Genomic DNA, 27,492 nt, shown 5'->3' on the forward strand with positions numbered 1-27,492 from the left:
TCCATTAAACCTGTAAAACTGCCTGTCAAGGGAAAGGAGAACTTCATAAGTGAGACTTAAAACTCAACCAAGCAGAGCTGCTCAGAGTATATGGTGGAAACAACCTTGCCTGGATGGGACAAGTGAGGCATGAGGAACTCTTTTCCCTCACTGAGACTGTGCAACACATTGTCCTTGACTTGGTGTCACTACAGCAGACAGGGATGGAGGGCACCTGACTAAATAAGGCACCAGCTGACATGAGAAAATGTACTGGGTGTCTCACTTACTTCTGGGCTTCAAAAAACTTAATTTGAAGGGATAGTATAATTCACTGTGCTATCAAAGGAATTTTTAAGATGGTTTGAGCTAGGAAAAATAATTAATCAGACTTTATGTTAACTACTTAGAAGTGTAATTGAAATTATGCCTGTTATAAAAATTTCATTAGTACATCTGCATTACAGATTGATTTATTCTTTTGGTGATGGCATAGTTTTGAAATTTAAGAGGCATTTTCCAGAGGAGTTTCCTCATGCATTCCAAAAATTGATGATTGGACTGGTATAAATACCTCTGTAGACATTTCTACCCATAAGCAAATTAATGTAACTCTTCACAATACAAACCAAGTTTTTTTTTGTTTTTTTCTTCAGTTATGCATCTGATATGCTATTGTTGGTACCTTTCAAATACACCTTTATTAACCATGTTGCAGAGGTACATATGCAGCTTATATAAACTTAGGCTCTATCAGTATGACAATATTTCAAAAACAGGTACTTCTCTGAAAACCTTTTCTTTACTTCAGTTTTCAGAGATTTGTTGTCTTGATAAGGCTATAAGCTACAGCACAAGAATGGTCTCCAGTACCTTATCCACACTTTTCATTGTCTAGCTTTATTAACAAATAAATACCACAATGTCTTGGTATCATGTAAGCAATTGTTTGCTTGTTGTTTTGTTGGGGTGTTTTTGTAAGGGCCATGTACCTGTCCTCAGGTTTATTCTCTTATGACTTTAAATATACCTGACATTTAACTTGACTTTTATCTTGCTCTTTTCAGTTTGCCTCTTGTTCCCATTGGGGTATCCCATGTCTTCACACAGCACACATGGAGCTCCTTGTCACACATGCTGTGGATGCTAAAAGTTTATAGAATTCAAAATCTGACTGCAAAAATTCGTAGGTGAAACAATTAGGCAATTAAAGAATTTAAACCTGCTTTTGACAAACATATATCATGAATGAATATGTCATTCACTTATTTCTGATGCCTCTGAACAGCGTTGTAAATAGCTTTACCTTTTCAAGTCCCTTTTAAAGAAGTCAGGCAGAGTCTGTTAAATCTTGTGTTAATAAAACACACCCTGGGTACTGACTGGCACCAGGAAGCAGCATTTTTGACAAGAATTGCCCAGAAATTGTCTTTTAATAGCCATATTTTAGTCAAATATACAGTCGCCATTTATCTCAACCTCAGGGCTACTTCTGTTGCTCCTTTCACTTCCTGCATGATTCCCTTATACTGCTCAGCTGAACTAATGCAATGTACTTCTCAAGGGACTGTGCCACTAACCATGCCAATAAATACTATTTATATACTATGAACCAAGGAAATTTACTTGCCTTGCTGTCATGACCTTGTGTGACTGGGCAAGCCAGCTTATTAAACTTCCTGAATTTTGCCTCAGCAATGACTGGCTTACCTTTCTGCTGGGCATTTAAACAAAAAAATACTTCAGGAACACACAGGATTGAAATCTCACAAGTGGCCAACCTCATTTCCAAAGAATGCACTACCATAGTGATGACCTATAGGAAAAAAGGCAAAAATCCTTCAAACCTGCAGTGTGCCACAGTAAAGCAGGAGAGGAAATCAAGGACATGCTGGAGGCCTTCAGGCTTAGTGCTGATGAGGCACTTTTTGGGTGAGAATCCAAACATTATCTTGACAAATATGCCACAAACACACATATCCCGTACCTGATGGTGAGCCATACTTGCAGCTGTCCTCTCCATGTTAAGACTTCTCCTCTAAAGGACCCCATTAATGTGTAGACATCCAGACAAATTTGCTTCACTGCAATGCTTTTGCCTGAGGAATCACCTTATCAAACATCTTGGGAGTCTGACATGATCTAGCTTTGATGAACCATCATGTAGCTGAAGCCATTTTTCACTTACCTCTAAGAATTTTCCCAGTCAAATTAACAGGGCATGGCATGGAGTTGCTGTTCCTCTCCCTCCCTCTGCCTCTTTAGAAGACAGCTTTCCTGTTCTCCAGCAGTCTCCAATAACAGTGCTTCAACAACAACTTCACTGATTTATCCAGTGTTGCTCAGGACTTTACAAGACAGATACCAATTTAGTCAACATTTGGGTTGTGATTTTCCGTGACCTGTCACTAGAAACAGCCTAGAAGCCTAACTTATACTAACATCATCTTTTACATTATCTTGCTTACTTTATGCTCTCTGTAAATACTCTCACCTTAATTTGTTCTTTTCATTGAAAACTGAGGCAGGCAATGTATTTATTCAATATTTGGAACAGCCTTCATCTCATCCCTGGCATTTATCCACCACATATCTTGCTTCTTTGAATCACTTCTATTTGTGTAGTTGAAGAATTCTTTGCTATCTGTTACCCTTTTCTTTGCAACATCTCATTCAGCTGTATTTTTATCAATTTTTTTTTTCTCTGATCCTGCAGTTTCCAACTCAGCAAGCTGTACTTCTATTTCCTGTAGGTCCATTCATTTTCAGGGAGTTACTTATCCACTAGCCTCACAATTATTCTTGATCTATTCAACCTCTTTTATGGGATGAAGTACTATACAGGATATTCCATTTTGGATTTAAAGTAAGTCCATGATTCTTCCACGCTCAAATGCTAGGTCCATGCAGCCTCATCAATAATTTTTCATAGTTTCTTAATGTTTTCCCTCTGATATCCAAGACTGCAGGATATTTTTGTAGATCTATTCTTGGTTCTCAAGAAATTTGCAGTAAATAATGTTAGTCATTCATCAAAGATTATTTTCTATGATCAAATTATTTTTAAAGGATTTATAATATCCTTATATTTTACTGAAAAGAATTACAGAACAGCTTCCCTTTAGGCTGTTGAGTCTGAACAGTGACTGCTGGTAAATAAAAGATTAATTGCCCATCAGACCTGATAATAAATGCTGTGTATGGTCTTTGTTTTGCATCTGTCTAGGGAATTGAAGTCTTCCCCAACCTTGCTGTTATTTACTGTTGGTGAAAACTTCTATTCATAGCCATCCCCAAACCTGAGAGTCTACCAGATTTTGGGACATTTGTATCACTCTTATCCACTACCACTTTCAAACAAATTTGTTATTTGTACTATCACCATCTCTGTTTTCTCAATCTATTACTTCATTAATTTCTATTAAAAACTAGTAATTAATAGTACAAATACTACCTCTACCCTATTTTTTCTCCTTTCTTCTACCTCTTCAGGTTAGAGGACGTAAAGAGAAAAAAGTGGATTTGTGTTTGGCCTTAGATCCTGGCTTACTTATCTTTACACACTACAGGTGGTACCTGAGAAAGCTGTCTCTTCTAACCATTTCCTGGGGAAATATGCCAAAGACTGAAGAACTTAAATAAATTTATACATATACATTTAGAGGTTGGAACAGAAGAAAAACAATAATGCTAAGTAGAGTTGTGCTTTTTGCAAGTGGGAGAACACAACATAAGCAAAGCACTTGGCCGCCTATCAAAAACACTTTCCACAAAAAAAACCCATAAAAAATTATGTTCTCTGCTATAGGGAAATCAGGCAAAAGGAACAGCGGACATCAAAACAGCACGGTGCCTTTGGCTATTTCTTCTCAGTAGTTGCTAGACTGTTGCAGGCAGAAGTCACACAACCCTGCAGTAAGTAGCACTGGAAGCAACAGCTGGCAGTTCCTGGGCAAGATTCTGACAAGAGTCAGAATCTGCAGAAGGAATAAAAACTGCAGCAGTGAGGTTGAGAAATTGATAGACACCATGTAAGAAAAAGAACAACCCTGTTCTCTTGACTATTGACATCTCTTGACTATCGACATTTCCTCTCTTAGCCTACACCTGCCTTAACCTATGTCACTGAGATGCCAGCTTTAGTAATTTACTCAGTATTTCTGATTGCTGTTGCATTTTATTTCTGATTTTTATACACAAATATATATTTTTAAGTGAAGAAGAAAGCTGAAAGGAAAGTTTGGGACAACTCTGATCGCTACCAGGTGTCAAATTGGCCAGGGAGAAATCCAGAAGTGCCGCCAAGACCGAGACACGGGTAGGACATATAATGAATGAAGCAGCTGACGGCTGCACGAGAAAAGCCCTGGTCTCCGTGCTTCCCGCGAGGACCGGCACCGGAGCTGCAGCGAGCGCGGCCAGGTCAGCCTGGGCGGCCGGGTCCCCCCGCGGCGGGGGCAGCGCCGCTCGCTCCGCCCCGGCCCCGGCCCGGCCCCGGCCCCAGCCCCGCGGGGCGGACCCGCCGCGCCCCGGGCAGCGCCGCCGCGGAGCGGAGCGGAGCGCCCCGGGAGAGGATGGCCCCGCCGCCCGGCCCCGCCGTGCCGGGCCCGCTGGCCGTGCTGGACCCCACAGGTGAGCCCCGGGATGCGGCGGGGCAGAGCGGCAGCCGGCTGCGGGGCTGGACGGCCGGGCTGCCCCGGGCTCGGCGCCGCTGCCCCGGCGCTTCAGTCGGCGGCACGGCACGGGACGGGACCGGACGGGAGGGGACGGGGGCTGTGCCCGGGCTGAGCCCCGCAGAGCGGCGGTGCAGGGGGGCTCAGCCCGAGATCGCCGGCGCGGTGCGCACTGCCGCTCATCCGCTCGCTCGCCGAGGTGTTTAAAAATACCGGCTCTTCTTCAGAGCTTTCAGTGCGCTGGGCGAATCCCTCTGCTGGAGGTGGAACATTCGGAGGAATAGCTTGGTACGGGATGCGGACAGGAAATTAATGCAGGAGCCATCGTGCTGGCCGGTGGAGCAGGCGGCGGTGCCCGCAGGTGCGGGGCGGGCTGGGGATTCCAGGTGTTGGGTTCGTTCCCGTCCTCCTGGTTCTCCTAATTGTATGGCTTGTGTTTACAGCGTACGTCCTGAAATACAAACGCACAGACAAGAGAAAGGTCAAGTATTTCTTTATTCCAGCGGAAATTGTTAAAGTTTAGAAAATACAGAACTTACTGCTGGCAATTACTCTGTGTAACATTTGAAAGGGTAAGCAGAGACTTTGCTATGCACTCAAGGATCTTAACAGCTGAGTGAAAAATGTACCAGATCTTAATTTTTGTCTTAAACTTGGAAGAAAAATTATGTTGGTGTTAAAAATGTGGCAGTGGAAGATGTGCTGTAACTTAAAAACGTTTTCAGGTAGTCATGGGAAAAAGAAGAATCTGTATGCCAGCTTTAAACTAGTGATTAGCCGCTTGTTAAATTATTTATTGGTGAAACAATTGCTGCCAAAACAATGAGGTCATAGTGATACTGCATGATATCACTTACTATAGCCATACTACATAGTGTATCAGGGCTTGTGGGATTGCTTTTTCATTTTGTTCAGTATGGATATTTTGTAGTAGAATTGTAAACTGTTTCCCATGGTCTTGAATATATAATGCACTTGTAGAAGCTTACTCAACAAATTAATAAAAAAGGTAAGAGATGGGCCTGATAAAAGCTGCTGTCTTGTGGCTTGAAATGAATGCTGTTGCATCTGGTTTAATTAGTTCAGCACTCTGGACAAGTCAAGCATTTAATCAGAAGAGGGAAAGTAATCACCAGCAGCAGGTGTGAGCATCTCTTTTAAGCATCTCAATCCGTCACATTTAATTTTGGGAGGCAATGTAGGATTAATTCAATTTCACTGGCATGAAACAGTTTTTAAAATACATAAAACTGTAGTTGAGAGAGAGATGGCACTGAAGTGAGTGTTGCAGCAATTAAAAATTTATAATCTAGCTCAAAAAATCTCCTAAAAATTTTCTCAATAGCAGCAAAACAGCGGATACATTTGGTACTAAGGTTTGTCTGTGGTGAATTTCCACTTAAATTATCTTTTTCTGTGTGCTTAATGCCACTCTCTGAAACGTGTCACAATTTTTAGTGGTATCCATTACCTAATAAAAATGCACTATTTTTTTCCTGTTACAAAAGCTTCCTTCTTTTTCTCATGGTAAGATGCTAATAAACATTGGGCTGGGGCATCACTTGAAAGAAGTGTTTCCATTTTGATCACCATAACTAGACCAAAGAAGAAGGTATGGAATTATGTAGTGCTAATATTCAGCAAATGTGGTTGTAATCCCAGCTAACTGCTACATCCTACAGCGACTTTTTTCCTCACCAAAAATTATGACACACTTTTTAACTTTATGATGTCTGAAGATAGATTTTAAAAGAAGTAGTGAAGTTAGCAAAGTATAGTTTCTTTGGTCTAAATGTAGACTTTTTAAAGTTTAGTTGAAGATTGTATGGAGGTTTTCTAAGGTGGAGAGATGCTGTTTCATTCTATTCTTTCCTTCCCTCAGCCCCTGGACACATTCTGGGCCATGGACATCTTTCATCATTAATTAATTCATCCCCCTTTTAAACTCACTCTTTGCTTTGTTCAAATCCAGACCCTCCTATTCATGATTATACCCACCACTTTGCAATCTCACACATACCCTCCCCACAAAACCATTTATTTTTCCATAGTCTTCCTATAAATTTAATTTAACCCCCACCCATTGCAAACAGAGCATTGTAATACAATTTTGTTTTCTGGCAGAACAGGCAGAAGTTTTTTCTGAGTGCAGCAGAGTGTGGTCTTCAGCAGGCACTTTTTCTTTTTGCTCTCTGGAGGGTGATCTCAATTTCCCTCCTGGCAGGCCTTTCTCTGTCCCAAGGAGGCAGCAGTCTGGTGTCTCCCTGCCTTGTCCTGGTGGCATTTTCTCACCTTCCACTGTGGAAGCAGGGCTCAAGCAGATATTTTTCCTGACAGATGTTTAGTGAGCAAAGCAGAGAGTGTTTTTGTGACTGTTCCTTTTTGTGCACAGTTTAGGTCTGCACAAAGCAAAGCACAAGCCTGTCATGTGGAAGTTCTGTTACCTCTCTAATTTATCTGTGGTGCTTATTGCAGTTAATACTGCAAAAATCTCAGTGCCCATGGCTCAGTCAATACTTCACTGGCCAAGACTGCTGAAGAATATTGCCAATAGATGTTAATAACTATTCACACCCTCTATTGACCCCAGCCTCAAGCTAATGCTAATAAGGATAGGAGAAGGTTTCTTCCTACAAGCTTGGTTTTTGGTATGCTAAATATAAGAACTTAAAGTTATAATTAAGTTGCATTAAGGTCCAGACTAGGAGCTTAATAATATTCATACCAAATCATTGCTAAAGAAGTTGAAGGTAATAAATGTGAAAATTATTCTGAGAGTTACTTCAGTACTAAAAAATTGGAAAGCGAATAGCTTGCATTAACTGTTTCCTGCGCTCCAGGAACATTGGTGTTGGAAGAAAATTCAGGCTACAAATATTGACTGCAATGTTTCCTCTGCTCTTAATTTAAATGCTATTCTTGTGTGTGGCCAGCCTTCAGTCCAAGCCTTGCCACAGAGTGTCAGGGAAGAAGGCTGGGCCAGGCACACTGCCTGAGCTGGAGACAGGGCTTCTGAGTCTGGCATGGGGCTTTGGCTGGCAGGTACATGAAAAACAGACCCAAATAAACTGCATGGCAACTGCCACAAACAGCAGTAAACAAAGGCTTGAAACATCTTGGGACCCAACATGACTGAAATTGCAAAAGGAAACCTTTTAATTGTGGAAACCATTTGCAGCAGTAACTTCTGAAGATATTATGCTTTGCAAATATTACGTTGGCCTCCCAGTATGCTGGTGGCTTATATGCATGTAATTATCCATACTTTGATAGAGCAAAGATTTTTATTGTTGTGACTAATAAAAACCAAACAGCCATGATAAAAACCAATTTAGGCTGATTTCTATCGATCTTCTCTGAGCATGTGGAAGTCTTTGAGAATAAGTCCTTGCATGTGCGAGCCTCTTCTCCAGAAAGGGCCTTTCTGTGCTCCTGCACATAAGTCATCTCTCCTAAGGGTGGAGTTCATAGCTAATGACATGGTTATTTATCAGACTTTCCTAGACTATGAAAAAGGGGAGATATAATTGTATATTTGCCTCTATTTTGAGATGCAGGTGGTAAAAGATCAATAAATATGAGGGTTGAAGAGTATTGCATTCATAAATTTCTTCTGGTGTGTGTAAATTTCAGTGTCAAAATGTAGTTCATACCAAAAAATGTCCCTACAAATGATGACATCTTTTTCTGTTCTGTCTCACTAAATCCACATCAGATTTATTCCAGTTACAAATATGAGCATGCTTTTCCTAAGACATTTTCCAGCAAACTCAGGGCAATCAAACTCATGCCTTTCATTATACATAATCAGAACTCAGGAGGGTGGGTTGGACTCATAGTTTATCTCCATCCAGTCTTATCAACCTTTGCTACTCTGAGGAGGCTTGGCTCCTCAGGCACTTTTCAGTGGTTTCAAGAAGTCTTGGCTGAGGAGCATGTGCCCCACTGGCTTTGGGAAGCTTTGTGTTCCTATGTCCCTTTAGAGTATGTCTACATTGCAGCTGCAGCTTCATATCAGAGGATATGAGCACACATACCCAACACACTTCCAGTCTAGCTGTCATAAAACGCCAGAAGAATTCAGGTGGGAAGGTACCTCAGCCACAATTCCAACCTCCTGCTCAAATCTGGGTTAACTATGAAGTCAGGCAAGGTTTCTTAGTGCTTCTTCTGTTTGAATCTTGAAAACCTCCAAAGCTGGAGAGGACACAAGCTATTTGGGCAACCTGTTCCAATGTTTGACTCTCCTAATGTTGATTTTTTCCTCCTTATACCCAGTCTGAAACACTTTTTTGTATTTCAGTTTGTCTGCAGTCTTTTTTCCTCCTGTTGTGCACTATTATGAAAAGCCTGAGTCTGTTCTCTTGACAACAACTCAAAAGAATTGGAAGACTGCAACTAGCCCTGCCAAAAGTCATCTCATCTTCAGTCTGAGCAAGCCCCATTCCCTCAGCCTCTTCTCATACAGAGAGAGCCAGCCCCTGACCTTCTTTGCAGTTCTCTGATGAATTCATTGCAGTTAACTTATGTATTTTCCTATACTGAGGGCCCAAAACTGAGTGCAATATTGTGTCATCTAAAAAGTGCTGGATAGATGGGTGTAGTTGCTCCTCTGATCCCCTAGTGATGCTCCTGGTAGTACAGCCCAGGATTCTGTTGCCAGGGCACGCCGCTGCTTCATGATCAGCTCATCATCTACCAATACCCCCAGGTCCTTTCCAGCAGAGCTGCTTTGCAGCCTGGCAGTCACCCTGACCTGCATCATTGCACTGCATTGTTCCTTCCTTTGCTCAGAACTTGGCATCATGTTAAAAACCTTGCTAGAAGTAAGGCAAAAGACATCCAATGCTCCTCAAGTCCAGTCTTTTTGCCATAGCTGGCACCTGGGCTGGTCAGACATGACTTGGCTCTGGTAAATCCATCCTGACTGTTGCCAGACACCTTTTCCTTCTGTGCCCCGAAATGTCTAACAAGACTTACTCCACCTTTTGGTCCCAGCATCCCAGGAGCCAAGGTGAGCTTGGTTGGTTTATAATTCCCTGAATCTTCATTTTGGCCTTTTTAAAAACAGGTGGAGCATTTGCCTTTCTTCAGTTTTGGGAATTCTTTAATCTCCATGACTTTTCAAAGATGATAAGGTATGGTAAGGTCATCAGATATTATTTACAATCTGGAAGATATATCAAATTAATAATTTTAATTTGTAGGAATGACAGCTGATTTGGGGAGCTGCACATCTGAAATCTGGTTTTCCCTCTTGGCCATGTGAACTGGCTTCTCTGAAAGATCCATCTTCAACTCCACACACTTGGTGAAAAACAGTTTCCTAACAAAGAACCTCATTGCTTCCATGTGCCCAGTGACCCTCCATGAATTAACAGGGAATTGCCAGAGGAATATAGAAGAGACACAGGCTGGAGGAGAGGTGTTGGGCACATCTTAAGGATTAATTCTTTACTTTAGCAGGAAAACTTTGTACATGCAGGTGAAAGAGACTTTTGTAACCTCAACAGATGGTATCTGTCGTTAGGAAAGTTGCTTGTATTTCATACTAAAAGACTGGAATCATTTTGACTGGTTGTTCTACTGGAGAAATGTCAGCAAACATAACTTGTTATTATATATTCATTTTTTTACTGATTGAAATTATTTGACTTGGTTTGCAAATATCACTAATCTAGTCTGGCTCTTGGACTATAAACATTTACCTGAGTTATATGACTTTAAAATGGCCACAAAACTCAAGTGATCATGGCAAATGGCTTCTTCTTTCCTTTTGTCTTTCCTGCATTTCCCTGGCTTTTGCTTCCAGCAGTGCCCCCAGAGCCTGACCCACACAATCCTGCCTTCCCCTCTCACCTCCTGCTTCCTGCTGAGGGCTGCTGCCTCCAGGCTTCAGTGCAACATCACAGTCTCTGCCTTCTCCTGAGGCTGGGCAGTCAGGCAGCTTCCTGAGAACACAGAGGGAGGGAGACTGGCCCTGCTGAGGCCAGGCTGTGCTTTCTCAGGAGCTCCATCCTGCCCAGGTGCAGTGTAGGTACCATGGCATCACATGGCCCAGTGCTACTGGGTGATCCTGCACACTCCAAAGTGAGAACACCAAAAATGGGGACCACAGTTTGATTCACTTGGGTGTCTTTTGTTAGTTAGAGTCATGTATGGCTTTTTTAATGGCTTTTTTAGTCTTACGTAAGTCTGTGCTATGGGCTGGGGCCCTGCTGTGAACAACCTCTGGCTACAGCTCAGATCTGCCACTGGATAACCAGGTTAAGTCCCTTGGAGCAGGCTGGAAGTTGGAGGTGAGTGTGCTGGTTTTCACTTTGGGGTATCTGGACCCAAATCCCAGTGAGACTGAAAGGATTTCACTGAGCAGCCTCTGCTGGAAAAGTCTCATGTATCATTACCTGATAAGCTCTATTACAGCTTTGCTTCAAGGATACAGATTTCTTACCCCAGTAAACATGAAGAGCACATTCATTTTCATGATAGCATGCAGACCACCTGCTAATCTTGTTTAAAATATTCATTTTTAAGTTCAGGCCGGATAGAGCCAAATTGGCACTTCACACAGGTAAGAATTTAAGGCCTGCAGGATCTCACCAACATGAACAACAATTAAAAATGTTACTGAAGACAAGGCATAATTATCATTGTTATCATCATAATTATCATCTAATTATCATTGTCACTGACTTACAGTTCAGTTTAATAAAAACTCATCTCATGCCTCTACCCAATGCATGTGCATTAAGCTATACTCTAGCTAACTCTGCAGGTTTTAATTCCTTCTGTTGTCTGGCAGCAATTTTCCTTAGTGGGAGAACAACAGAGGATTATCTACAGAAAAGATTAACAAAAGAAAATCTTTCATAATTTTGTATTTGTTCTGCCATGGTTACAATTAAAAGCTCTTTTTCTTTTTCTCTCTCCCCCCCCTCACTCCCTACAGGACAGTTTGCAAAAAGGAAGAAGACTTCTCTTTGGTTCACAGTTGCACTGTTGGTGGTGTCTGTTTTCATACTCACCATAGGTCTGGCAGCTACCACACGAACAGAAAATGTTACTGTGGGAGGCTACTACCCAGGCATTGTTGTAAGTAAAAAACCTATTTTAGAATATTAGGTATGTCCAAATAAATTATTATCATTTCTGATTGGAAAAAAAAAAGACCTTTAGTTCTGTGTCATTTCATGGGAGAGAGTTGCTGCTTTGTTTTGATCTAGTTCTACTGTGTTGTAAGGCAGGGGGATAAACTATTTTTCTGAAGTGCCCCAAAGGGGAGGCTGTTTGGGGGTGGAAAGAGGTCGAGTCTGCACTGCACTGTGCTGGGCTCAGGGAACTGTGTGAAAACCTGTGCTAGACTCCTACTGGTCTCCATCAGAGGTGGGTGTCTGTGTGACTGGACAGTAGGCACGGGATAGATTTGAACAACCTTTTAGAAGTTTACTGCTTTGATGGAAGGAAGAGCCACTCCACTCTTGTGTCTGTGTGCCAGGAATTCTGCTGTGCCCATGGCAGGGAAAGCCCTGCAAAAGGACAGGGGGAGGCTAATCCCTGACATCCTTTCTTGCAGGCTTGCTGCCAGTCCTCTCATACAAGATCCTGTTTCCAAAATCCTTAGTCTTGTTTTTGTCTTGGGAACAGACTGTTAAAAGCCTTCCTGCAGTGGGCACAAGGTTCAAGCTCTGCCTGCTTTGTCCTGTGGTGCCTCTGTGGCTTCTGGGGAGGAGTAACCCTGCCAGCCCCTTGCTGGTTCAACCCCCAGGCCCTTTCTTATCTCAGGAGAAGGGATCAGTTATATCCCGAAGTGTGCAAATGCCTGGAGTAAAAAAAAAAAAAAAAAAACCAAACAAAAAACCAAAAGAAAAAAACAAACAAACAAACAAAACACCAAAAAAAAACCAACCAAAAAAACCCCCTGGGCTGAGTTTTAAATACAAGGAGTGTGGGCAGCAAACAGAGAAGGGCTGTGGGGAGGTAGAGTTGAAGAAAGAAATTCACATGTTTACAGTTAGATACTACTTAGGTGTGTGGCTCCACTAGTGCCAAAGTATGTTGTAAGGTACCATAATTTCTTGCTCTCATTGGAATGAAATGCCCAGGGAAGAGGGATATGGATCTTCTAATACTGTGCGTACACCATTAATAATTTGTGAGTTAGAACTGTTCCTCCTAAACAAGTCCTCTTACATCTTAGTGTTATGTTGAGAGCAGGACTCTCAGAAAGATAATTTTAGGATAATGATCTATAAGGACTGGTGTTTTAAAAATAGAGCAAAAAGCAGTTCCAGGAATAAGACCTCAACAGAATGATTTTCTCTTTCGTTAACCTAAAATAGATAGATTAATACTGATAAAGGTCTCTTCTTTCAAAATTTGACATAAAATCTTTTGTAAGACCACATTATCTGCATTCATCCCTAGAAAGAAGTTTCATTTTTAAACTGCTGTTTTTAATAAGTAATAAACCCATGCGTACAAAACAGGTTATTTCAGCATTTAGTTTCTTGTAGGAATAATGCAGTGTCTACTCACTCATCTGAAAAACATCACCTGCTAAAATATTTTTTGAAAATCTTGTTTTCATTATTAAACAGATAGAAAAGCAAGAATTTATTAGAATGCTTTGAAAACAAAACCTTTTATTAATAATTTTCCTTTGTAATTGCCAATGTAAATGTCATCAAGATATTAAATATCACAAATGTTTAGGAAGAATTAAAAGTGCTGTGCAAATCTTACATGGGGTCTTGCCAAAAGCCTGGTCAGAAGTGTGTGACAGCACTGTTATGTTTCTGCCTCAATGCCCGAAGTGACTGACTCCAGCGCAGCATTGGCAGAGCAACTGTTGCAGAATTGTAAAGTGGCTTGGGATGGCAGGGACTTTAAAGGTTATCTCAACTCCTCTGCCATGGAGAGGGACATCTTCCACTAGACCAGGTTCTCAAAGTCCCATGCAACCTGGCCTTGTACACTTCCAGGGATGGGGCACTCACAGCTTCTGTGGGCAACCTGTTCCAGTCCCACCGCCTTCACAGTAAGGAATTTCTTCCTAATATCTAATCTAAACCCACCTTCTTTCAGTTTGAAGGCATTACCTCTTTTCCTATGTCTTCAAGTTTTCTTGTAAGGCACCTCTAGGAATTGGAAGGCAGTAATTGGGTCTCAGAGCTTTCTCTTCTCCAGGCTGAACAACCCAAACTCTCTCATCCTGCCCTCATAGGAGAGGTGCTCCAGCCCTCTGATTGTCTTTGTGGCCCTGCTCATCCTCACTCCTGCATGTCCATGTCCTTGCCATGCCGGGAGCCCCACTGAAGGCAGCACTCCAGGTGGGATCCCAGCAGAGCAGAGGGGCAGAATCCCCTCTCACCATCGCCTTCCTCAGAATGTTCTGAATAGCCCTCAAAAGGTGCTTCTCTTCTCTGCTGACAGTAGAGGGAGCTTAGAAAACCAGCATAGCCCTGATCCCAGACTCTCAGATACCTAAACCAGGAGAGTGAATTTGTCACTACATATTTAACTGCTGGGCTCAGGGAAAAGCAAGAATATGAGACAATGTTATAAGAATAAGACAGTGTTAATTTAAATTTAAAATAAGGTCTAGTTCTCATAGACTTCAGTAGTAAAATATTAATTTCACAGCTGGTAGATGAGGTGAAACCTCCACTGACCTTAGGTAAGCAATTTTGGTCTTAAAAATGATGCAGAATTAACCCTGCCTTGAAGACACCTTTGAAGATGAGTAACACTATCCACTGGCAGAGATGTACTTGTTTCTAGAAGTATTTACAAAACAGGTCTTCAGGGTTAGATCCGTAATACATTTTGGCTTCTGCCAAGTTCCCTCTGGCTTCAAGAAGAGTTAAGTGCCTTAATTTCCCTGCATATGTGGTCACTTGTAATTTGTTTTGAAAAAAATCTTTTTTCTAAATACATCTTTATAGTGCTAGGTATTACTATACTTATGCATCCAAAGTAATTGAACACAAAATATTTCTGTGTGAGATGAGTTAATATAGTATTAATCTTTGGAAGGTGTCTGCATTTAGTAGATTAGTTCTTGAGCATCTGTTTGGACTGCATTTTTGGAATGATCTGCAAAGACAGAGTCGGAACTGCTTCAGCCTCATTTCCTTACAAATATTGTTTATACTTAATGTCACTTCTCTGTGACTACTTACTGTGTTATTTTGTTTGCTATTTCTATACTCTTTCAACAGCATCCCCAGCACCATACTGACCTGGACTCCCAGAGCTCCCAAATAGCCTGTTGTCTAAAAAGACAAAAAAATAGCTCCTATGACCCTAAAACAATCTCAGTAGTGCTGTGGCTTTCATCATGATCTCTGTGATTCTGCTCCTTCTGATTTAATTGTTATTGTTCTGTGTTTGGTCATTCTTTTTGTTCGCATGGATATTACTCATTCTGTGTTCCCTGCATCAGCCATAAATGAGGCTTTATGGATTGTTCCTGTTGGAATGAAAAATGGGGCTTGGAACCAGATGTCATTTTGATGTAGTTATCTTAATTTGCAAAGTTGCTGTCCCCTGAACAGCGTGTCCTTGCTCACCGTTCCAAGTGTCTCTACTATTTAGCTGTCAGCACGGATGCACTTGCCCACTCTTCCAAAGTCTCTGCTTTTAGTCCTTGTGCCTCCCTTTCACATAAATTTCCCAAAGCACTCAAGAGCAAATCTCCTTTCTGCACAGTGGCTTTCCTGAAAGCGAGTGACGGATTCCTCTGGTGATACCGAGCGGGTAAAGTGCTTGCAGGGGATTTGCTTTCTGCTGTGAGCAGCTGTGCGGAACAGCGAGGAATTTACGGGCATTGCCTAAGCCCTTGGCTGGGACATGTAGTCCTTAAAAACTTCATTTGTGCTTGGAGGAGAGGCTCTGCGCTCGGTTCAGAGGCCTCGTTACAGAGAGAGGCTGGACCTGGGAATGCAAGGGGTTTCTACTGCTCCAAACCTTCACGGGCCCATCGCAAGGAGGAGGCTTTTCCTACCATCCCAATGTTGAAGGAGCACTGGAACATTAAGGCCGGCTTACTTCAGTGTCCCTTCCTCCTCCTCTCTCTCTCTCCCCCGTGGCTGTACTGGTCCTTTTAGCAGCTGACTGTACTGGTCCTTTCAACATTGTAGCAAGGATTTTTTCTGGGTAGTGCGATAGTGTCTAATCGTTAAAATCAAGCAGGTGTAACTCTAAGGGTTTGAACTTTGGGGAACACATTAATTTTTTGAGAAAAACTGTCTGTGCTTGCCTCAAGCTTTGCAATTTTCAAAAATTATGATGTGTGGACTAAATGTAAGTGGTTTTTTTCTCCTACTTTACTTAGTTTTTTGCTTTACACTGTGTAAAACTATACATGACAATGGTAACAGTAGTCAGGTTATAGATGCATGTCTATACAGACTTCTGTTTACTGCATGACAAATTTTGCACTGAACTATGAAAGAGCTGCAGTCCTGGCCATTTCCCATTACATGATACGATTTATGTCCAACAGTAACTTCCACCTTTCCCCTTGACCCACCCCATTTAGCCCATCTGTGTGGTGCATTAGCTCAGATATCACTGTGTGTGTTGGTATGTTGTCCAGATCAACTGACCTCATGCATTTCTGTTGGTTTTGTTCTTTGCCTTAGCTTGGCTTTGGATCTTTCCTAGGGATTGTTGGCATCTACCTGGTAGAAAACAGAAGACAAATAGTAAGTAGCATTAATTTTAATGTTTAATTAGATTTTAATTTAATTTAATTTTTCTCTTTTTTTTTTCTTAGATTGTATTAAATATGAAAAGCAGAGATTTCCAGTTGACTTAAAACTGCTTTGTCTGCCTCAAAATGTTAGTCATTTGTTTCACCACTTCTGAGAAGCTTTAGAGAAGCATGAATGGGCCAGTAAGTTCCTTTGTACAAGCAAAACAAAAGCAGCTTACTTTGTTTTACTGAATTTACTTTCCTGCTGGTTTAGTGAGTTGAATTTATTGAGGGCAGAATCACTGAAGTGCCAGAGCTTGGCCAGGACAATGTAACTGGGAAAAGGATGGGAAGAGAGCAAAACAGCAGTTTGAGCAGCAACAAGCTACAGGAACAGCTCCACCCTAGCAGATGATCTCATCCTGTCCAAGAAGTTTGTCAGGAACACTTTCCTGAAACAATATTTGTTAAATAGAAGGAAAAAAATCTAGAGTTCTTGCTGTCAAGATTGCCTGGCTATGTCAGACAGGATCTGAGATACTGTGTGATTTGTTTGTAGATTTAGCTTGGCTTCCAAAATATTTTGCTTTTATTTATGTGAGGAAGTCATAGAAAGTCTTTGGGGCATCTGGGTAAAGGAGGGTGTAAGAAGGAGGAAGGAACTGTAGAAATTCTGAACAATTTCCTTTCTCTCTTTGCAAAAAGTAACAATCTTGGTTGAATAGCAGCATGTCCAATGGGCACCTCACAGTAGACTGATTATAGCCAAGCATCATGAAATATGATTAATTTCATAATGCAGAGCTTTCTGTGGTATAAATCAAGAGTGGTGTTAAGCTCAGAGGAGCAACTGATGGATTTAGCTTGCATTTTACTAATAAATAACTACTTTACTTACAAATAGTCATAATATCACTCCTTCATAGTATATCACTCTTTTTTTGCATTACCTGTAAGTGTCAGTATTTGCAGGAATTCCCTTGCTTTTAACTTCTTTTTCTAGCTGGGTTTCACAAAGAAATAAGACTTATAAAGCTGTGATAGTTATCTCTTTTTTTTCTGTTCCCTCTTCCATTTTTTGAACATGTTGTCCATGTTTCAAGCAAATTCAGGAGGGAGGTAGAGACTTCAAAGGTGTGCAATTCCATCAAGTTTCATGAAAATTCACAGGTGGGTAGAGGAGAGAATTATGATTTAGTTCCCCTACAGTGGTAAAGGCTGCAATGTCAGCTCACCACTATTTAAAAGTGGAGAACCCAAATGGGACATGACCTGTGAGACAAAAATCTGCGGTAGGACAGGTGTCATTGATTTTGCTACTAACAAAACAGCTTAATTAAGAACTAATGCTCCTGCTTTCTACATCAGAGACCAGGATGAACAGCAGGTTCCAAGTTGCAGGCTCAGTGCTGGACAGAAAAAATAGCTTTATCTTCCACAGCATTCATACTACCTTACTAACAGGCATAACATTTTAGACTTGTTTGATTTTTCACTTTTCTTCTAATCTGCCTCGTGGTTTTCTATGCTTCTGTCCTTAGCAAAAGTAAAATGACTGAAAAGCCATAAGGTAGGTAAGCAGCAGTAAAAGTATGTATTCCTTGACATGTTGTGTCATTTACACAAGGACTGTGGAGACATAAGTGTCCAGTATGCTTGGGATTAGTGCCTGCTTGCATTTCCCAGCATGGAACAAGGAAAACTGCTTTCTGCTTATAACATTTACAGATGATTTGGCTGTTGGAAGACTGGGTTTCTGGGGAGCAGACTAAGAGAATAACTAGAAAGTTTAATTATGCATCTTGCCTTGAGATCCACCCACAGTGGGTCTTTTAACACTGTCTTTGCTGAGGCTGAGCTGATGGTTTTAAAAGTTGTGGAAATAAGATTGAAAGGATTTACAATGGGAGGCAGTAGTTATTCCCTGGGACATAACTGAGAATATTTGATTGGAAAGGTTTAGGGCAGCTTTAATAAATTTGCAACCCTCAGCAAGATTATAAAGATTGAAAATAAGCACAGAAATGTAGAATAAATGTTATATACCTATACCTAAAAACTATGTGCATTGCAGCAGGACAAAAGGGAATGGAAAGGAAAAGAAATTGCTTACTCAGTTCATTCTATTTTAACTAGACTACCTTTGAGCAGTTACTGCAGTATAATTTGAATTTAACCCAGTGTAGCTCTGACAGTTATCTGGCCCCTGTAATGACTCAGTACTTCATTTTTTATTTGTTATTTAAATTGAAAATGAATGCAAAGTCAGTGGCACTCAGGAAAAAAGTCTATTTTAAATTGACCATTCTTTTTTTGTCTTGAAGGTCTATTTCACTGTGACCTGTCCATTTTAAGTCCAGGTTCTTTCATGGTTGATGAAATGCTAAATGCAACATAAAATATATAATGCTTAGCAGAACCAGTACAGCAAAATCCCAACATTCAGTACCTGATGAGCATGGAGTTTGAGAAAGAACAAAAGCACAGTTAGGCAGAGTGGACACTGGTTTGTTCTTAAAACAAAACATGACATTAATGATGTTGCACTTCTCTGACCTCCTTCTTGGCATCCCAGAGCCCGCAGTGGGAGTTCAATGTGCTGACCAAGGTATAACCCTTAATTCAAAGGAACTGCTGCTTGAAGAAGCAGGCTCTGCCTCATTGACTAGCATGATTTCACTTCAGCTCTTAGCATTTGTGCTTGGTTCTGATATGCAAAGCTTGGCACCAGCAGAACAAAATTTCCCTTTGACTAAAGATTTGCACTGATTTGGGATGCTTCTAACTGGCAAACAGAAGGCATTTCAGGCATAATGTGTCACTGTTCCTTTTTGCCTCTCTTGCACTCTGCAAAGCAGGTTATGGATTGAAGGGCAGTGTATAGCTGGATGTTGTTTCATTCCAAAGGCACACTTAGTCCAGCCAGATGGGTGATGATGAAAAACATGATACTGCCCAAATCAAATGGATTTGATTGTAAGACGTGAAGTGTTCTTGCTTGTTTGCTTGCTTGCCATCTCCTCACATTACAGTACAAAGTATTTCCAGTTAGGAAGTGAGATGCTGAAATTACATACAGGAGTGGGGAAGGCTGGGTATGCAGGGGGCTCCTGGCAATAGAATTGAGCTGAGAGCAGTGAGTAATGCTGAGGGAGAGCTGTAAGAGGTTTCTCCTCAGAAAATCCATATTTTCTGAGGAGGTGGCACGAGCTTGCACCCAGAAATGAATCACTCCCTGAATATGCAATGTCGATGTGACACCTTGCGTGCAGTTTTAGCTAAGCCGATGCACAAACCGAGCAATGGCTCACAGCTTCCACTCACACTTCTCTCCAGTGCCAGCCTCACCCAGCCATAGTGTTTGCAAGGCTGAAAATGAGCACCCTGAAGCTGTGGTGCCTACAAGAGCCATGGGGAGGATCAAGAGCAGCATAATAGAGCTGCCAGGGTTTGAATGTTTGCAGGATCACAGTGCTGCCTGCAAGAGCCCTCACTGGGGCTGTGGGAGCTACAGTGAGAGCAGCACAGCTGTGGCAGAGAGCAGGCAGGAAGGGCATGGGAGGAGGTACAGGAGAAAAAAGGACACAGGGAGGATGGGGAGGGGTCATTGGAGCAGGAGTGACCCCTCATGAGATGGTGAGTAATCACAAATCTTGGTAATTAGGGTGGAAGCAGCTGTGTGAAGCAGGTCTGACACCCATAGTCATCCACTGCTGAGGCTTCCTCATGTATTCTTCATGCTAAAACATTTGATTTTCTCACTGACATGTTTAGGGTATACTCAGATATAAATCTAGTGCTCAGCCTGGTCCTTGACTTGTTTAGAGAAATGGAGGCAAAGCTTCCAACAAAGCAGAATTTGAAAACATGAGGAAGGTACAAACATGGAGCTCTGCACGCAGACAGAAAAGGCAAAGCTATTTATTCAGGCTTCTCAAGGGATGCTAAGTTTAGGTCCCTTAATATGCTTGCTTCCCAACCTCTGTCAACAAGAGTTAGATTTCAAATGAAGTGTTGAAAAGACGCTATAGCTGAAGTTGGAGAAACAAAAAGCAATAATTTTCTCTTCTGTTTTCAGTTGATAGACTTCCCCTACAGTGCAAGCATCCCTGTCCTGCATTGACGTTGTGTGAGGCAGGATTTTAATATCATCTCTGATTATTTTCTTAACCCCGGACTTTACCTCTGTTTCAGAAGAGAGGATTTTTTGAAGCAGGTACATGTCTCAGCCAGCCTTCAGAAGAGGCAAACCTCTTTCACTTTTTTTCAAAACCAATATATCTTATAAATTATGCCCATCAGAAAATGCCCACTGGGCATTTTATGTAAAGGTGATGGTTATTAATATATACACCCCCCCCAAAAATACTGCTATATATACACCTAATTAGCTCTGTTCAAACATGTTCTGTTTCATTTGCTGTTTGCAAATCAAATATTCTGAAGAATTTAGCTTTAGTGCAGATTTTGATCGAAGATACTAATTACTGATTGATTTCATATCACATATGAGGCTAATTAAAGCAGCTTGTTTTAATAAAGAAAGACCACTGAAATTCTGCAGATCCCCTGAGACTATCTTTGATGTTTCTGTGCAAATAAATGGAAGAAGCCTTTCCTATTGCAGGGGAAATGCAGAACATGTAAAGGTAATCTTTGTAATTACCAAGGTATTTTTTCTCTCCTAAACTCAGGTTTCTGACAAAGTTAACAGCACTTCTTTCTTTCAGTGTTGATTTTCTGTATGCTCATATTTCATACAGTTCAGAGAAAAACAATTAATACTGAGGTAAAAACATTAAGAATGGAAGAAATTAGTAATTATCCTTCTCTTGTTTAGCACCTTTGAAATTATTGAAATGGAAAAGACCTACTGATGCCTTTTCAGGCATAAATGTGTGCTAGGTTTTGTGGTGTGATCTAACTGCACATTTCAGAAACAGACAGGATTTATATAAAGATAATCAGACTAGGTTAACACTGACACTTGAATGAGCTCGAGTGGCTCCTCTTTACGAATCTGCATTTTTTCAAAATATAACAGCATCTTATTAGCTGTTAACTTCAAGTAGCTTATTCTTTGAGAATGTCTTCCTGCTCTCATGACTAGCTCTTCAAGACTGTGATGAGGTGCTCTTCAGAGGCATCTTGTTCTCTCCTTAGGTTCTGGAAGAGACCTTGAAGGGTGGTTTACACTACATTCTGGAGTTGTAGTTAGCTAAAGTGTGGTAAGAAAAATCCTGTGTTAAGTGACAATTTTATTTCTCTTCTATAATATTGAGGCTATTACAGAAGATATCATACTATTATTCTGTCTTATTTCTAGTTGAGAGCAGACCAGCCTAAGTGTAGATGGCCCATAAGCATGGTGAAGTCTTGGGTATTAGCTGCCTTATTTTGCAGGAATCAGCTTTGAGGCTCCTTTTAACCCTTTTTGGAAGGGATTTGGAATGTGGTCTATCCATGGTAGGTCTGGGAAGTCTGTGTTATTCCCTGTAATGCAGGAAAATATTCCACGAAAACAGGAGTAGAAGTGAGATGAATAACTGGAAATGTTTTGAAGGCTAAGTTATTTCAGCTGCAGAGGAGGAGGATAGGTGAAATATTGGTGGGTATGAAAGCACCTTCCAAAATGAAGACAAGTAAAATTAAAAGAAGAAAGTTCTGTGGGCAAGTAAAATGTAAAGAAGTGGAAAAGTTGTTTCTAATAGTATAATATTATGAGAGACATTTTTCTATTATTAGTGTTACACAGTCCATGAATAAAGACTAAGTAAAATACTTTGAATTTCTTTATGCAATTCTTTGACCTTGTGCAGTTAATGTGAGCATTTCCAATTTATAATAAATGTAAATACCCACTGACACAAAGAGCTCTTTTCTCTTCCCTCCTCTGCTCCTTCCTCTATCTTGCTGACTCCTTCTGCTCCTCTTCCCTGCCCTGGCTAAAAATACTCTCCACTGGTTAAGTGAGTAAAAATGTTCATAGCCAAGTGAGCATCAGACATAGCACAAGTTAACTGGTGGGGCTGCATGGGTAAGGGTGGAGAGGAATCTGTGGAAGGAGGGAACAAGACTTGTCCCTTTTTGCCAGGAATAATCTGTTATATCAACTCACTGTGGTGTGAAACCATCAGCTAAGTGTTGTCAGTGAGCTAAATGCCTGAAGATAGATAGCATAAATTTCCCAACAGTGTTGGAGAATTTTGAAGTTCAAAGACTCAAAAATAGATGATTTCACTGTGTGAATTACCAAAGGAAGTGTGGGAGGTGTTTCAGCTCTTCCCTGATCTAGTTCCTTATGGATTGGCATTTCATATTACATGTCTACACGTGTATGCTTTCAGATTTTACCAGCACAGATTCATCAGCTAGACATGCAAATATTTATTTACATGTAAATATTTTAATATAGAAATCTATTATGAAATTATAACCATATAATACATAACCTGCAATATATGCTTACACATGTACATGTATGTATTTACAGCTGACATGTCCTGGCAAATACCTGTGATAATGACAAAGAAGTGTATGCCATTGTGCCACTGACCTTATGTCTTTATTTTGCAAAGTGCTTTTTACACTCTTCATAGATGTGTATTCCAGGTTGTTTCAGCTGGCAAAGCTGGAATGGGTAGCACAGTCAGGCCTGTAGCAATCTTTGGGCTCCATCATCAGGGCTGTGTCTGACATAGCCAGAGGTGCCACCAAGTACCTCCACCTGCAGCCCAGAACTGTAGTTCTTCCCTCCCACACAGCCCTCTGCTGGTCCACTGGTTGTACCAGTCTCAGGTTTTACCCACCTCAGGTTCCTCACCTCATTGGAAGAAAGAAATGGAATGTTGGTTACAAAGGGAGAAATTTTGAAAGAGATTCTTTGGTTTCTATTTGGAGAGCTTCCTTGGCAACCAGAATTACTTTAGTTTGCTTCTGGAAGCTTAAACTCAATAGAAACAGAAAGAAGATGCATACCTGTATGAATGAAAATGCCTTTCCACCACCAGAGCTTATTTCCAATACTGAAGTCTTTAAAGGCTTCAAAAGGAAGTCACCATTCTTTTGAGTCAGAGACTCTAGCCACAAAGTCAGTTTAAGTTCTCTATCTTATTAAATGGCAGTCTTCTGGGATGTGGTTCCTTTCAGTTCTTGCTTGGGAACAGCACATGGGATTAAGGGCATAATAGGGCACTTTTAAACTGCCAGTTTGTTTTCTTGTGCTGTTCATGCAATGAAAGTGTTTCTGTCACACAGTTGAAAACAAAAGTAAACTTTATGACCCATGAAATGTGTTTGTGGAACAATAAAGATGTCAATTACTCTTCCTAGCAGGCAGGAGCATGGGATAGAAAGTGTCATTAGGAATCTAATTTCTGGTGTGTGCATGGTGAAGAAGGTGAGTGGGCTGTGCCCTGTGGAAAGGACAGTTTCTGGCAGTTTCTGAACCTCTTGTGGAAGAATTAGCTCAAACTAAATAGCTGAACATCCCTGATGGACAGGTACAATCTTCCAGACCCTGCAGGTAGAATTTCACCACCAAAAAACCTTGTAATTCATGCATTTCTATAAAGAGTGTGTGTACATGCAATTACTGTATAGGGAAAGAGGATTTGTCAAAACAGAGACTTTGGTGTAAAAACAGTTCTTGCTGCTAAAACAGTCAGCTCTGACAGTCTCGATCTATGTAAATTCCACCATTTTTTACCAGGAAGCATAAAATTTTATGACACGTGGTATGCTATATATTTTTGGGTTATTGTTCTCATACCACTCAGAACAGCTGTTTAAGTGATGAAATGACCTTGTTCCAGCCTAAGCAATAAAAGAGCATCCATAAAAAGAAGTATGTGATTAATTCCTATGATGTCAGCACTGTTGATCAGTGAATCTAAATTTGTTTCACTTTTGTTCCCTTTCCTTTAATGCTGTGTTTAGCTTTTTCTTTTAGAGTGAATTTGATGTCCTTAAATGTGTAATAATTTTTAACTGTTCTTATCTAAGTGCTTTTGTTGATGTTTGCAAAGGGGAATTCTTACTAATTTGAAGTGCTTACTGGACTAAGACTTGATTAAGCTGGTTCCAAAACCATTAGCATTTCTCTAGCTGTGAATCCAGATGAATTTTTTCTCTTTTCTCTGTAAGGCTGGCCAGAGAATGGCATTATCTGGAAAAGCACGCTAGACTGAACTGCCCTGAGGAGCCCCAGTGCTGCCCTACATAAAAATAGGAATCTGAAACAGAGGAAAGGGGGCTGATCACACACCTGATTTAATGGGATGGAAGAAAAGTAGAGCAGGTATTTTAAAAAAAATCTCTCTAAAAGGAGTGAAAACACAGGAGCAGAGCGTATGCAGTGCACCTCCTTGAAATAAGAAGGTCAGCTGGTAGGGGGGTTGGATGAATTCAAACTTGGGACAAAATACAGCAGTGCTGTTTGAATGAGTTGAGTAAAGCTGAGATGTGCTGCTGCTAGAAGGAAATCAGGAACTGCAGTAATGGTAACCAGGATGATCTAGGGTTCCTAGATGTTGTGAAGGCTTAAAAGAGCACTATAGATAATAAAGCTAACCCTGTACCAGGAAAAAAAAATCTTTTTTTTGGTTTGCTTCTGTTTCTTGTCTTAGAAAATGTAAAGCAAGTACAGTTCTGTCTCTCTTTTTTTAAAATTGTTTTAATAGTATTTTTTGGAGTACAGTGAAGTCTCAGATTCTACCAAAATCCCAGGAGACTTGATAGTGCATCATCAGTGGTGGCATTTTTAACTGAATCAAGACAAGCATTTTACTCATCAGTGAATGAATTATCTTGAATTTAATATGTGTTCATTTACACATAAATCATATTCATTCTCTGATTGCAATGTAATGGTGACTCCAGTTTCAAATTCTTAAGTGCACAGAAACTGCTTGATACAGGTTTTTTGTTCTGTAGATTGGTCATTCCAGTAAAGATTTGCTTTGCTAAAACAATTTGAAATAATTTCCTAGCTATTCTAAGTCTGGTTTTGTAGCTGATATTAGATTATGAGAGAAGAAAGAATGTATTAATCAGCTAACCTTTCCCAGTAATTTTGTTTCATGTTTTGTAATGGCTATTGATTTAATTCCTACCAATCCTTCATTGCTTGAAGATAAAAATATGGGAAAATTTGTCTTTATTTCATATAATGTTTTTCACTGAAACTGTATCTTCATGTGTTCTTCAAGTTAGAAAAAAAAAAGACAAGATGAATTACAGAAAGCGTAAAGCAAATGCCTTGGCATAAGTTAAGGATTAATGCTCAAGACAACATTTCTAGAGGGTGGAAACAACAGAGAGACCTAGATCAGGGAACTATTAGAACTAGCATACAAGGTTTTATTTGGACAGTACAATGTTAAGGCAAAATGTTTCCATGCTACTTTTCTAGAGACAGTTTTGACCTATGGGTTTTCATGCCCTAAAGGGAAATAGCAAGCAAAGTTGGCTGGGTGAGCCTTCCTCTCCTGGGTGAGCCCTCCTGCCCTGGGTCAGCCCTCCTGCCCTGGGACCCAGCACAGCCATCACACAACCTCAGGCCTGTGTCAGTGTGCTCAGATGCTCAATTCCCCCATCTCCATAACAAGCTGCCACAGCAAGTGGCACAAGGGAAGTTCCCAGCAACTTGAGCAGTCTGTTCATCTGATCACCAAAGTAGTCCCTGTCCTAAAGATGTCTGTGTGTGCCTTTAGGAGCTGGAGTAAGCAGGCTAAGGACCTGTGCTCCCTTTTGTCACAGACATATTTTATGGAAAATCCTTTTGTTAGGATCTTTTCTCCTGAGAAGCTGAGAAGCTTCAGCTTCTCCATGTTTTGCTGCTTTGGAATGTGATTTGGAGAATTGTTTACCCAGCATGTGAAGTTGTTTTTACTTGATGACCAATGACAGCCACCTGTGTCAAGGCTGTGAGCAGTTACAAGATTTTATTATCATTCCTTTCCTTTCTTTCCCTTGCTATGAAAGGGATGAAATCTGATGAAATCCTTTCTTCTTTTCTTTTAGTATAGTTTAGTTGAGGCAGAGTGGAAATTTTCCAAGGTAGAAATCCATTTTGATTTAAGTAAAATGTACATCTTTGAGTTAAGTCTGTAGCTTGCTGTTTAGTCTGACTGCCTGTTCTCTTGAAGGGCCTGTGCTTGGAGGGGCTGCATCAACCGAAAGACAAGAGATAAGGGGGGAGAGGAGGGGCAGACAGAGCAGGGCAACCTGACCCAGGAGTTCCTTCTGAAGAATTAGTAGCAAGTGTCACCAAAATCAGTAGAATGAATATGTATGAACCTAGAATGCATATGTATTTGAGAGGGAGATAAAAAGAGATCCAGAGTTCCCAGAGGTAGGCATGTCATTTTAAGAGAATGATTCCCACGTGTCCAGCGCTGTAATAAACATACTGGCTTTACAACTTTCACAAAAGTTGTAGAGTTTTGTTTATCTCCGCAAAACATAGTATATAATTTTATTTTAATATAATATATATAAAAATAAATCAACCTTCTGAAACATGGAGTCAAGATTCTCATCTCTTCCCTCGTCCTGGGACCCCTGCGAATACCACCACATTTGGTGACCCTGAGTGAGGAACATTTTCCTACACCCTTTCTTTTCTTACTCAACTGTGCTGCATAAACCTGCTTGGGCTGGGGGAGAGCCAGGACTGCTCAGTCACCCTGCTGCACATTTCCCATCCTTGGATACTTCTGCAGTCCCTTGCCATTGTGTGTAGCCTAAATGATGAATTATCTACAAAAGCTGAGCAGCAGTACCACTGGAAGAGAAAAAGAGAAAGCAATGTGCCTACTTTTTTACGTGCCTATGTCTGATAAAAATTAACTGTGACTACCTAAGGTATAACAAAAATGTTGCAAATCCTGCCTTTCACAATTTTGCCCTTCAGGATGTGGGGCAAGGAAAAAAAAAGATAAATTTTCCAAATGAAAATGCCACTTTGATTTTGAAAGTGGATTTTGATCTTGTTTTTTCTCTTTGGCATAATAATTTATACCTCTCATGTGGTTTCTGTATTCTTTCTCCTTTGTTTATCTAATTAATTCGACCTTTTTATGCATGTGAGGTTGCTTAAATGTCTCATGGGACTTTTCTCCTGCCTGTGTTACACCAACT

The 27,492-nt window shown here is 40.8% G+C and overlaps 1 protein-coding gene across 3 annotated transcripts in view; it reads left to right on the forward strand.

Annotated features, from left to right (window-relative positions):
- Positions 1-4,489: 4,489 nt before the first annotated feature.
- TMEM255B (transmembrane protein 255B) overlaps positions 4,490-27,492 on the forward strand; it is a 67,410-nt gene continuing 44,407 nt past the window's right edge. For 2 of the 3 annotated variants that reach the window (XM_054654884.2, XM_077173354.1), the window contains exons 1-3: positions 4,490-4,611; positions 11,602-11,744; positions 16,298-16,360. In XM_054654884.2, the coding sequence (XP_054510859.2) occupies positions 4,554-4,611; positions 11,602-11,744; positions 16,298-16,360 (264 nt within the window). In that variant the 5' untranslated portion in view covers positions 4,490-4,553. The remainder of the gene's footprint in view (positions 4,612-11,601; positions 11,745-16,297; positions 16,361-27,492) is intronic. The other variant, XM_077173353.1, reaches the window with a different exon arrangement.

Source organism: Agelaius phoeniceus, chromosome 2, assembly GCF_051311805.1.
Source record: "Agelaius phoeniceus isolate bAgePho1 chromosome 2, bAgePho1.hap1, whole genome shotgun sequence".
In the NCBI taxonomy this organism is placed as follows: Eukaryota; Metazoa; Chordata; class Aves; order Passeriformes; family Icteridae; genus Agelaius; species Agelaius phoeniceus.